The sequence below is a fragment of the Vipera ursinii genome (genome assembly GCF_947247035.1).
Source record: "Vipera ursinii genome assembly, chromosome: 3".
In the NCBI taxonomy this organism is placed as follows: domain Eukaryota; kingdom Metazoa; phylum Chordata; class Lepidosauria; order Squamata; family Viperidae; genus Vipera; species Vipera ursinii.
In genome coordinates, this window is record NC_139516.1 from 55,079,361 (window position 1) to 55,093,266 (window position 13,906).

Here is a 13,906-nt window from a genome sequence, read left to right on the forward strand (position 1 = left end):
CCCCTGTCCGACCCGGAGGAGTATTTTTTCTAAAAAAAACTTCCATCGGGATTTGTTCCTGGAGTTTAAATCCTTGCAGTCCGAAGCAAGAGAGAAAGCCGCGACCTCCTCCTGCGGGAGATTCTCTGTCGGCTCCGAAGAGCTCGACCACCAACGCCGGGGCGGCAGAGGCTTGCAGGGCTGGCAGAGGTGGCGGCAGTCCAGCGTTGTTTCTCCCCCTCATGCGTGTGTGTGTGTGTGTCACACCCGCAGGAATGGCTAGTAAAGGTGGCGGCAGTCCGGCATTTGCGTTTCTCTGTGTGTCAAGCCCCGTGGGCTCGACACACAGGAAGGGGGGGAATGCCGGAATGCCGCTTCCCTACCAGCCATTCCCGTGGGTCTGACGCACACACACACACACACACACACACCAGGAAATCGAGAGCGCAGCCTTAAGTTAAAGGTGGCGGACGGGCCCGAGAAAAAAGGCTGCAAAACTCCAATCTTTTAAAGCGTGCGGTGTTGTTGTGTTTTTTTTTTCCTCCCCCCGAAAGTGAATGCCAGCTTTCCGTACTAGTGTATTTGTACTGCCGCGAGTGACAACTGACAAAGCTTGCCGGTGTGATCTTGATTTTGGAACTGATGAAGTCTGTTAACAGGCTCAACTAAGATGGCAGACGTGTCGAGCTGAGCTCCGTGAGCTCCGTGAGTTTGGTGTGGTTTGGTGGTGAGCTGCTGCATTTCCCAGCCTCGGCTTATACTCAAGTCACTAACTTTTTTCCAATTTTTGGGGGTAAAATTAGGGGTCTCGGCTTATATTCGAGTCGGCTTATACTCAAGTATATACGGTAAATGCAGGTAGGATGCCATGCATCTAAATTTTGAAGAGATGGCTACAGCTGTAACTTTGGAGATCAGGTGAAAGTACCATGCATTCAGCACCACAGTAATTCTGAATAGTCACTGAACGAATTGTCATAATTTCAAAACTACGTGTAAAGAAAATGCCATAAACTAACACTTAGAGAAGCCATGAAAGCCTTGAAAAAAATTAGATTTGTTTTTCCTGTTATATTCAAGTTTGAGCTTGAAGAAGGATAGAAAAAGCATTGCAGGTTTTGACTTCTGTGTGAAGACTCCTGAGAAGGTCCTGGATAGGCAAGAAAACAAACAAATGGATCAATCACCCTGTAAACTGCCCTGAGTCCTTCGGGAAAGGGCGGTATATAAATGTAATAAAATAAATAAATAAATAAATAAATAAATAAATAGAAAAAAATCAGTTCTTGAGAAATCTAGACTCTAGAATGTTGGAAAGGTAGGAGGAAAGAGAAAGCTAGGTGGGTGGACTCAGAGTGTCAATAGGCATGCATTAGAAGGCCTCAAGGATCAGTTGTAGACAAATCATCTTAGGGAAAATCTATGTAATTACTAAGAATGCTAACTTGATGTACTTTGTCATCATCATTCCGCTGTACTATGTATATCAAATCTTTGAACTGTTTTTTGAAGAAAAATAACTTGCCTTTGTTCTTTCAGAGAAAACTGTGGACTAAAAAGCAAGATCTGATAATATTTTAAAAAACAGGGCTTTCTCCAGAGGCATTCTAATAATTAAAGTCAAATCTTTTCAGTACTGGTTCTACTTACTGTCTTCATGTTGTCTTTCTGATTCCTCATATTGTTTCTCAGTATTTGATGACAGTTCTGTTGTCTCTGAATAAAAGATAAATAATGCTTTGCACAGCATTAGAGAATTCAAATAAATTACTTCTTAACTATGCTTAACTATTAATTGTAAATAATTTTTATTTCCTTCTCCGGAATCTCAGTCCTGAGATACTACTTTCTAATATATTTCCTTCGGCATTACAAGTTCACCCTCATTTTCTATGCACTTTAATAATATGAAGTTTATGGCTACGGTCAGCACTCCTTAGAACAGCAACTGAAATGGATAAGAGTTTTCAAAATTAATGTTGACAATATTTTTCTACAGAGGTTCAGGTTTCTAAAGGGATACTGATTTACTGGCTGTAAGAATTAGGATAAATTTAACTGTGTTTACTTTTGTGGCCAGAATGTAACTGAAATAGCAGAAATGAACAGCAAAGAGTTCATTATAACTGGAAGATGCAAAGAGTTGTGATCCATTTATACTGCAGCATTTAAACCAGATAATGAAAGTATTTGAGCAATTAGATAAACATTCCCTGGAAGGAAGAGGCAGAACAGCAGCTAAGAGATTAAAAGATTTCTAAGCTGCTTATGCATTAGATGAAGTGGACCCTACACAATGAAAGCTTATTCCATAATAACTTCTTGTCTTGTTTGTAAGATACCACAAGACTCTTTGTTATTTGAATTGCTTAAACTTCCATACCAAAATGAAAAGGAAAAAAAATTGTGTCCTAAGAACAATATCAAGCAGAATTTCTAGACCCCTGCCTGCTTCCTCCACTTTAATCAGTGCCAACAGAAGGAAGACGCAAGGAACAAAAGTGGTAGAGGATTGAGATGGCAGATGTTGTAGCTAAAGATTTGTTCAAAGCCTCAGACCATCCTAACATTATTATTTCTGTTGAGTGACGTGCCACCCTAGTAACAACAGGGCCTGGCTGCTAGAATAGTCCATTCAGTTCTTGGCAGCATGAAAGAGCAAGATGATAATTAAGCAATGTGAGCAAACTTACCATTCTTGTTTATGCATATTAAAACAGCAAAGTATACTTTTCACATCATCATAACGATGAGAGAATGAATAGGCTAAAGCTGTCACATGTATGTTTTACTTAAGGAGTGGAAAAAATGCCTTGTGAAAACAACAACAACTTTCATTCTGTGCCAATCAAGTCACTCATGCATTGAATTCAGGAATTTTACCTGGAGTGAATTTGAGCATCAAGGCAATAGTTGTTGTATACAGTATAATAATGTGTAATAGCCACAGGAAAGTCAAATGTTTTTATTGTTTATTTATGCAGGGAAGCCTAGATGCTTCTCATTTCCTATAAGCTTGATCCAAAGATGTTTGGACTGATTAGTCCAAACTCCATAACTGTATCTTTAAATAGATGAAACAGAAATCTTCATCCATTTTATTTATAAAGTATACAAAGTATGTAAATGTGGCTAATAGTGCCTGATCCCCAGACCTTCTTTCCTGATCTTGAGCTTCTTCTCATGCCCTTAATAGTCTTCTTTATTCCACATATGTTTCCAACTACTGTAAACTTTCATTTATAGAAACAACTAATAGACATTTATGAATATTTTCCCTTAAAAGAAAGAATGAAAGGAAATTACCCCCAAACTAAGCAAATAATTTCCCCCAAGTGGCTCAAATTTTTACCATTTAAGTCCCTCTGCCCACTTGTAATTTCTGCATTTGCACCCCTAAATCTTGCTTTAGCTAATGACTATATCTTTGCAAATAATCTCATTAACTTCTTTGGGGATACTAGAAAGCAAACAGAAATTGATCATGAGAATGCTAGAAGCATTGCATCTAACAGGTTAATCATGCAGAATATTTCAGACATGGTTAATATGGGGCTATGAAGACAAGTTAATCAGTATCTCGTGCCATGGCTGGCAGAGAGTAGCAATAAAGGCAGAGCTTGACCACCAGGATAAATGCTGAATTCTCTGGAAGATTAAAAAAAATCACCTAAATTCATTGGGTGTGTGTGTAAACCTGCCTGAGATACCAATTATAACACTTGGAAAGTGTTAAAATCTAGGCGAGTTTCTGAGATAAGCTTTTTAGACTTAGGCTTCAGTTGTTTTCAATCAGTATCTAGATTCAAATGTTATAGAAACAGATATTTTGCCTTAATTTACTTTTTTAAAAAAATACTGTTCTTTCATATGCAACATGCAGGATTATGTAAGCAAAGATGTTGCTAGCATCTCATTAAATCTCCTGTGCCCCAGCAGCTTGGTATCATCATATTTTATGTATATATAGTTAAAAATCTGACTAGTGTTACAAAGATTCTGATCAAATACAGAGCAGGAAAAAGAAATGGGGAGAGGGGGGACCTACTATGCCACTATGCAATTATAGCAAAGCTATTAATTTTGAGGCCAAATGCCTACTGCTCTATGTATAATTAAATGCAAAGGGTGAAGAAGCTCCCAAAGAGCGACTGAAGTAGACAGGCATTTTGTTCAATTGATACAGCTGGAAAGTGAATGCCAAGCAATTTCTAATAGACCAAGTTTAGAAAAGTTTAGAAACTTTTAGAAAAGTTTAGAAAAGTTGCACACAAGAATTATCATTATCCATAGGTCCTTCAGCTTCCATGTCACATCCATTGCATTGTCAGCTGCAGAAATGTTTCTTTCCTGCTATCGTAAACTAAAAGCAGCCATCTTTTCTCTGCATTATGCATCAGTGGCACATTGCCTAACTACCGCTAGTTAAAAAAGGTAAAGGTTCCCCCACACATGTGTGCTAGTCGTTTCCAACTCTACAGGCCGGTGTTCATCTCCATTTCAAAGCCGAAGAGCCAGCGCTTGTCCGAGGACGTCTCCGTGGTCATGTGGCCGGCATGACTAGACGCCAAAGGCGCATGGAACGCTGTTACCTTTCCACCGTAGTGGTCCCTATTTTTCTACTTGCATTTTTACGTGCTTTCGAACTGCTAGGTTGGCAGAAGCTGGGACGAGTAACAGGCGCTCACTCTGTTACGGGGCACTCGGGATTCAACCCATCAAACTGCCGACCATCTGATCGACAAGCTCAGCGTCCTAACCCACTGAGCCACGCTAGTTACTAGGTCCATTTTAAGACAGAAGACTGGATGGCTCTGTCACACCTGTATTCCTTGAAGGGCTGGCTATGTGGGATGGCAGGCTATTAAAAGCAAAACCAAGTACATGTCATTCATTAATGAGCATGACTTTGGAGCAAACACTCACCCTTTCAAATAAATGCAACTGATACTTTGGTTCCTGAAAGTGTTCCCAGCTTTTGTAAAGCCATAGCAATCCAAATGGAAAAGAGCAACTCAGTCTCCAACACAAACTGAAGATTGCCATTTCTAGTAAAAACAACAGTTTATTGAAAATGATAAACTTGACTAATGAACCAAATGAAATTGCCCTTTGGGAAAACCAAACACGATGTAGTGAAAATGGACGAAAGAGACTATGGCAGTTCTGTACAAAGATAACCAGCCATCAAGAGCTTTTCAAGCATTTCTTGGTTATTGATATTATATGTGCATTTGGTAATCTGTGTCCTGCTATTGAATTCTAGGCCCTGAATACACATAATACTCCCATCTTCTCTTATTTTCCCCACAACAGCCATCCTAAAACAGCATGATTGGCCCAAAGTCACCCAACCATCTTTCGTGCCTAAGGCAGGACTAGAACTCTGTTTCCTTATTTCTAGGCCAGCACCTTTACCATTACACCAAACTGGCTCATACCCATGAATAATTGTCCCAGGTTCCCTTCACTCAATGATGCCATGTTCAATATTACTGTTCTTTTCCATTATGCTCTTACTGCACCGGATGGACAGGGCAAAAGATACTGTGATGACAATGTCCTGACTACCCTTTTCTTTATCCAAAGAACACAAATTCAGAACTGCTGTGGAACAACCACAGCTATCTTCTTGCAAAGATAATATCCTCAGAGAACCCGGTTATTATTATTGTCCTTGGACCCTGAAGCAACACATGTAGCCTCTCTCCCCTTTGTTTTTCCCTGCCTTCCAGACTCATTTTCTGAGGGACTCTGAGCTGCTCTTAGTTGCACAACAAAGTTTCTGATAAATCTAAAGAGAGGGCAGAAAGAAGAAATTTGTGTTTCTTCCAACAAAAATGCTCCACAAGGTGCAAAAACATTTTTTTTGTCTCCAGGGATCAAGACAGAATTTCTGCAGAATTACAGTATTGATTTGGTGGCCTGATATTTTGTTCCATCAGGACTAACAGAAGCATCAGGAAAAAGTAGAAAGCAACTCCACAAAACCAAAGATGAAGCATATTCTGTAGGATACCAGGTGAATCTAGAGGAAAGGCAGAAGTAGCATATATGTGATTTTAATCACTTTTAGTAGTTTTGTATATGCAACCTAGAAAAATATGGGAATTAATAAAATATTTTCTTGATAACCCTTATAAATTCTATATATTTTTGATAATCTTGATATGTTCTTTGATTAAAAAGAAAATACAGACAATCTACAAAGATAGCCCCACTAGCCAACAGAAAAGAAATACAAGGAAATCCCAGACTTATATTTATCTAGCCAACTCTAATGTCACAAAAATGTGCAAGCTTTTATACCTCTAAATCTTTAAGAGATGGGGAGACGGAAATAAAACAACCTAACTTGATCTTGAAGTCATAAAAATTGTATAACTCTAATGATAAGATATGGTGAAAGAAATTCAAATGATGCTCTATTGGTACTGAAATAGTTTCAGCCAGGACATCTCTACGGCTGCTGAGAAGAAAAAAATAAACCATGATTGATACCCAAATTTTGAAAATGTAAAATTCAGATGTTATTTTAACATCCTTTCACTCTTAGACACAGTATACAGATTCTTCAACTACCGAAAAACATTACAGAAAAAATTAATCATCTCTAAGACAATGTTCTATTAAATCACAATAAATACCACTGATAAGTTTTATCCACCGTAGAATCTGTCAAATCTCATTTTTAAGCAACAGAAATAAAAAGATATGGGAATGCCTTGTGATAGCAATTTCAGCCATTTTACTATTGTAGGAGAAGGAGAAAAAAGTTTTCTAAATTTTTCCACATTATGTATGGCTTCATGCACTTCTTTATGTCCCATGCTTTTTCTTTTTAAAGCTAAAATCCCCAAATATCATAATCTCTTTTTATAGGAAAGTTATTCTAGTTGCCTTTTTTTTCAGATTGCCCATTCCTACTGGCTGTTGTCCTGCTTATTTCTCACATCAGTCACATTCCTCACCCACATTTTTTAAACTCTAATCATCCTGTATGATGAAAACTTGAAATGTTTAAACTATTTCTAAAACCTCTGGTTAGCCTAATAAAGGTATTGCCTCTAAGGAATTTTTCTTTCATGGAAAAGACAATACTGTTTGTTTGTTTTTTAAAGGAGTGTTTGGAAGACACTGAAACTTATTAAGTAACAAGATCCTATTCAGAAGAAGCATGATCTTGCACAAAGTACACTGGCTTTATATTATTTGAAAGACAATTCTCTCCCACCACTAATCCTACCTAAATTTGACCTTGACTGACTTTTGTTATATAGTCGAGTTGAAATGAGCTTGGCTCCTAGTGTCTGTATTCATGCAAAGTTCTTGGTAGTTTTAAATAATTGATTTTTGTATTTTTCCAGCATGTTCTTTTAAACATCTCAATCTAATCCTAACCCTGGAATTACCCATTAGTTCTGTATCCAAGGATTAGCCAGGGCTAACCCTGCTGAGCTTTTGAGGTCAAATAACTGCTCAGGCATCTTTGTGCAAGAGAACAGTTTAAATTATTACCCTTGATAATATATAAATTGTGTATTTTTTTATTTAAAACATATGTTAATAGATTCATGCTTTGACTTTCTATTATAGAAGTACTAAAGGTAGCTTTCAGCAATAAAACAAATAAGTAACATAATGCTAAAAGCAATAAAGTCAAAACCAAAATTAATATAGTTCTGTCATTTTTCTACCTAGACAGGGATCTGTGCTTTCACAAATTAAGTAAATAGTGATATTTTCATTTCCAAAACAATCATTTTCTTGCTCTTCCTCCCAGCAAAGCTTTGGGGGGATTCTCAGTCCAATTCAACATCACTTCTACACTCATCAAGACCTAAGTTTTGTGCCTGGAGGTTTTTTTCTCACTTTGTCCAAGAATATGATGCAGACATTGTTTGAATAATAGCCATATTTTTCTCTCCATTTCTGAATGTTAACTAACTTGTGTGAAAAAGAGTTTTTGCAAACCAAAAAAATGCTTACAAGTGATTATTTTTTTATGATTCAGTTGGTCAACTAAAGCAAGTTTAAAGCATTAAATTCTAGGAAAGATCTTTATATTTCTTCCAACAGGTACTCCCTGAAATTATTAGAATGAGTTCTTTTGAATCTGATTTTTTGTATTAGTAGATTTGGAGGTCAAGTTCCTAATTCGTAGAGAAAATTAGATTTGTCAAGAAATCGTAACAAAATAATAAAAAAATTAGACTATTGCATCAGATGGCAACTGCTGTTTAGTAGTCAACTGAATTTTTGCAGTCCAAATTGAGTAACCCTATAAAAACTTCACTACAATAACTTAAAAGGTTTTTGAAGCTACAAACTAAGTTTTAAACTTCTTTTCCCTAACTCTGAATGCACAGTACTCACCGTCTCTCCAATTTCTTTTCCAATGTGCACCCAGCAGACATGGTTTCTTTCTCGTTTCTCTTCCACTGCTATTTATTCCCTCTCCTCCTACTATTCAGGGCTGTTTCTCTGCTCTGAATCTTCCTTAGGTTGTCCATCAGTGACAAAACGTGACATATCAATGGGCAGGCATTTTATCTTATCTTGCCTCAGCAGTTGTTCGGGAATTTCCATAGCTGAAGGCTTTGATGTGATTTCTTTTCCTACAACATGAATCTGTACCAGAAACCTTGAAATGCATGAAGAAAGGAGTGCAGCACTCCATATAGTAAATGAGATGGGAAACAGGGTGTACGCTGAAAAGTTCTTTACAAAACGACTCAATATTTTTATACAGGAAGAATCAAGAAGATACAGATACTTTAATTTCTTTGTATGAATGTTTTCTTATAAAAGCCAAATTCTGCAATTAATTTCTATAAACGAAAGTAGCTAATGATAGCTCTGAAAGTGATCACAATTTCATATTCTCATGTTAAATATCTACACTTAAATTATATCAGTTCTTTCAATTCAGTTCATTTCTTTCTGCATAATATCAAATGCAGAACAAAATACGGCACTCCTTCCCACTCACATATTGAAGGGCAGATTGCATTTTTTTTTCATTTTAAAGCTATCCTGTAGAAACAAGGTAAATAGTATTTCAAATATTATATAATGTATAATATGACCTGATGCATGTACCCCCATTAGCTAAAATATTTTATCAAGCTGTTCCTAGACCAGCCTTCCCCAATCTTTTACTTTTCAGATACAGTAGACTAACTTCTCGTCACACCCAGCCAACAAGCAACTGATATTTTGAGTGAAAATTATGAGAACGATACAGGGGTAGGCAACCTCGGTTCTTTTATGACTCATGGACTTCAACTCCCAGAATTTTTGAGTCAGCCATGCTGACTCAGGAATTCTGGGAGTTGAAGTCCATGAGTCATAAAAGAACCGAGGTTGCCTACCCCTAGCATATCAGGTTGGTAAAGGCTGTCTTAGATTTATTAAGGTAGTTAATTCCTCTGGCACCTATATACAGTATACTATGTTTGTATGCATGTATATGTGTAGAGAGGAAGAAGTTTGTATTGTGATCAAAAATGTGAATAATCGGTTTTTTGGTCTATTTGATGGAAGACTTGTCCAGGGCAACCTCTTGACTTGGACTGTATGCTGAGAGGGTTATGTATACCACTTGAAGAGTGATTCTTTTTTCTCTCTTCTTCTTCCTTTACCCCTCTCCCTTCCCCACTTTATCTAGTCCTGGACACACAACATCCAGCGAGAGAAGGAATTCCTGCGTAAACTGGTAAAAGCTCGAGTAATCACAGACCTCACCAGTGGAATCTGAAGAAAAAGCTCAGCAACTGTGCCAGAGAGCACAAGCCAGCTGTATCCAGCTAAGGGCAAGGGCAGCAAGAGGTGTATAGCAAGAATCCCAGCTTCTGAGAGATGCCCTTGGATCCTCTCCCTGGCTTGCTTTGTCTGCCTGTGCCAGGGCCAGCAGGGGAGCAGCAGCTCTTGGTTTAAGAGGGCCGGGCCCTCCTTTGGAACTGCAAGAGGATGTTTTGCCAGAGATAAAACATCGGGGGAGAGAAGAAAAATAGGCTTGTGAAACAAAATAAATTTGTGCCAAGTGGGAACAGGAGCCAGGCCATGGGCAGCAGTGTTTGAATGTATAAGGCATTATTTTTTTAGTAGCAAGAGATGAGAATTACAGCAAATATATCAATGGGCACAATGGAGCCTAGCCTTTGAACAAGCCTGGAGGGATGCTTTCATTAGTACTGCGTTTAGCCTGTCCCTGGGCCAGCTATGGCCCCTCTGCAGGGACTCAGTTCATCCAAGGTTTTGTCTATTGTTGGTGCTGCTATAATGTCAAAGTATTGTGATCTCTGTTTGCTCTAGATGGAGCAAATCAAGAGTTCTATTAGATCTTCAGATTCCCTGCTCCTCAGGGGGCCTCCACTGCTGCCACTGTTCATCTGGCTACATTTTTAGACTATTCATGAAGTTCACCTCATTATGTTGGACGAACTTAACCTGCTTTGCAGGTTCACCACGGATTCTGCTGGCAGATAACCCAGTATTTGTTTTCATTAGCATCCATATCATGCTTCTGAACAGCATGACACTGTTTCTTGTTTCTTTGGAGAAGGAATAATTTATTTTTGGATAAGGACCAAAGCTGGCCTAAAATATGAAGATTTATCAGCGTTTGTGCTACCAGAGTTTTTTCATTCGTTCTGCTATACTTAGTTTATGAGAACAGTACCTTGATCATGTGTAATATTTTTCTGTATGCTGTGACAAGAGATGACACCTCCCTTGTTTATCAACTTCCATATATGTGGTTTTGTTTTGTTTTGGTTTGGTTTTTCCAGACCGTTTCTACATCCCTCTGTATTCTTTTTAAAAGAATAGCAGAGACTCTCTATTACATCTCTGCTCTATCTTTCAGATGCAGTATTTGCACAAGTATGTATTATCTGTATTGGTAAGATTCCAAATACATGTATGAGATCCAGTGGTGAATTTAAATTAATTAACATACCGTTCCTTATACGGAGAGGATGTACAAATCTGGTAACTCTTCTCATGAAGTTCAAGTTGAAGAATTCTCATCTTGAGTAGGTCAAGGGCACAGCTTGCGTTCAGTAGTGTGAATATGCATTTTGCATTACATGTATGAGATCCAGTGGTGAATTTAAATTAATTAACATACCGTTCCTTATACGGAGAGGATGTACAAATCTGGCAACTCTTCTCATGAAGTTCAAGTTGAAGAATTCTCATCCTGAGTAGGTCAAGGGCACAGCTTGCATTCAGTAGTGTGAATATGCATTTTGCTTACTCAGTGCCCTAAACTAAGATAGGAGGTTTTTAAGAGGACACTGGGTACTTTGCCAAATAAGCAAAGTTGAGGCAGTAGCTCAACTATTCCCATAATTATTTTTAGAGATGGTCAGAAGCTGAAAAAGTTCATCTCTATAATAATGCAAATAGTGATGTAAAAGATCCTGCACAATCACTTTAGTAATAAGCCTTTTCAGAAGACTACAATATTGGCCTGTTTGAGGAACCTGGCAAATGTTACACCAAAATGTGTAGTTTTCATTGTATACATACTGAAGTATGCTCACTTGAATGGTGGAGGATGACTTCTTTATTGTTGGCCTACATCAGGGGTGTCAAACTCAATTTCATTGAGGGCCGCATCAGCATTGCGGTTGCCCTCAGGGGGCCGGGTGGGTATGGCCAGGGTGGGTGTGGCCTACTGGGTGGGCGTGGCTAGAGTGCATATGACCTACTGGGTGGGCATGGCCAGCTCTACATCGTTTGCATCAAGGGTGTCTATGGGGGCCTGGGCAGGAGTGGGACAGATCTGAGGGTCTCTGGCAGAAGGAGGGTCTCTGGGCCAGGGCCAAGGCAGTGGGGGCCATTCCCTCACTGTTTCCAGGATGGCTTCGCGGGCCACATGAAACCACTTCGCGGGCCGGATCCGGCCCCCGGGCCTTGTGTTTGACATGTCTGGCCTACATAGTCTTGACAGACCCTTCCCGACCAAAAATGTTTTGGTTGTATAGGTATTGACTTGGAATCAGTCTTTCTAAACAATGTATGCAATTTTCTGCCCCAGGGAGTTATGATGGTAACTAACATAGATGGCTTTAAAATTAAATAAAATAAGTTCAGGAAGGATAAAGTCAGTTAATTTGGTTATAGGGAACGTCCTGGTTCAGAGGAGAGATATTTCAAAATAACAGAAGCTGAAAAGCAAAGGCATTTTACGTTACTATTGTCATCCCATGCATGTAGATCTCCTAGAACATCTGACTGATTACTGAGGGACGCATGATGCTGGGCTAGTTGTGCTTTTGATCTAATTTGATAGACGTTTTCTTATCTCCTCAATCTTATGAATGCAGGTGAATATCTTTGACTTTCTTTCTGTTCTCTAATTATGTGCTGTGCACATGTCCTTCTGAAGGAAGATAAGCATAGAAATATCAAGTGTTTGATTACACCAGCAAACGTTGGGATGGTTCTACAGCCTGAGGAATAAAACATGCACCTAAAAGATTAGTTTTTGCCTAAATAATTACTTTTAAAATGGGGATACTCACTTAGATGGCAATGGAGATAAATTCATTTTGCTTTTCAATCTCCATTTTGGAGATTGTTGGTGTTTTGGAGGGAAGAGATCAGCTTAAATTTAGGACTGTTTTTCTTTTGCCTAATATAGTACTTGAGTCATTGAACTGTTTGGATGGAGCCAGTTGCATAACTTGTATCAGTGTATGTGTTTCCTGGGTTACATGTTTTTTTCTACGTCTTTTTCTCATTGGATGTTGTAAGTCCAGGATTCCACACATTTGGGCACCTAAACATTCATGTTCCAAATGGTTAGGATGATTTTTGTACTCTAGAAAAATCATGGTCCTATAGCAAGTTCCATTTTGTATGTAAGGTTAACTGTTAGGGAGGATATGTTGAAGAAATGTAGAAGAAAAGGAGATACAAGGAAAACCTAAAGAGAAGAGAGAGAGAGAGAGAGAGAGAGAGAGAGAGAGCGAGAGAGAGAGAGAGAGAGAGACTAATAAAGGGGAATATTTGTAGCTCAGGATTGCCATGAGGGGCCCTTGGTGCTCTCTGCCTTTGCTTGTTTTCTTGCAGAAGTTTCCTTATGCAAACTAGGTAACATCATCAGATGCTAGCACTGATGATGATACCTAGTTTGGATAATGAAATGTCTGCAAGAAAACAAGAAGCTCAGAAAGCACCAACGACCCCTCAGATAGATGATAGTCTAACCCCTAGGTAGAAGCAAAGTAACATAAACCAATTGCTGAAAAATGGCTCAAGGGCCATCTCCACCAAGGGGTTTATGGTACAAAAAGTATACGCTTCAGTCTCAAACTTAGTGTGCTATCACAGATCATCCTCACAAAATGCAAAAAAAAGACATAGGTCTTGCATACGTTATAATTGGGTAACTTGCCATCTAGTCTTCACCTGCTGAAATTCACTGTTTACATAAGGGTTTAGGAACATACTCTCTTTTGCATTTGGCCATTGCATCAAATACCCACGCGTAGTATGAACCAATCTGTCATCTAACCAGTGTGGCTCACTTGTGGGGGTTGGGGGGTGGAAGGTGGGGAGCTGCTTATATATATTATTACTTTTAAAGCTGCCAGATTTTTTGGTTGTCAGTAAAAGTATATTTCTACAGCAACAGATGTATATAGAACTGCCAACCCCCGTTACTTATTTTATTTCAATTTTTTAAATATTTGGGCATTAATCGTTAACTTAAAGTACCAGAACTAGTCCAGATTCTTCCTAAGACAATCAACAGCACATATGAATTTCATTCTATATAATTTAAGGCTAGACCTTAGTTTGTTTTCTGTTTCACTGTGGCATTCATTTATCAACTGATTCTGTAGTCTACACTTTAGGCATATCTGTTTTGGATGATTCTTACAAGACTTTTCACTGTTTTGAATTTTTC

At 38.5% G+C, this 13,906-nt stretch overlaps 1 protein-coding gene across 4 annotated transcripts in view; it reads left to right on the top strand.

Moving 5' to 3' along the window:
* ST3GAL3 (ST3 beta-galactoside alpha-2,3-sialyltransferase 3) overlaps nucleotides 1-10,783 on the top strand; it is a 214,126-nt gene extending 203,343 nt beyond the window's left edge. For all 4 annotated transcript variants that reach the window (XM_083358463.1, XM_083358466.1, XM_083358464.1 and 1 more), the window contains one exon: nucleotides 9,650-10,783. In XM_083358463.1, coding sequence (XP_083214589.1) covers nucleotides 9,650-9,739 — 90 coding nt within the window. In that variant the 3' untranslated portion in view covers nucleotides 9,740-10,783. The remainder of the gene's footprint in view (nucleotides 1-9,649) is intronic.
* The last annotated feature ends 3,123 nt before the right edge of the window (nucleotides 10,784-13,906 follow it).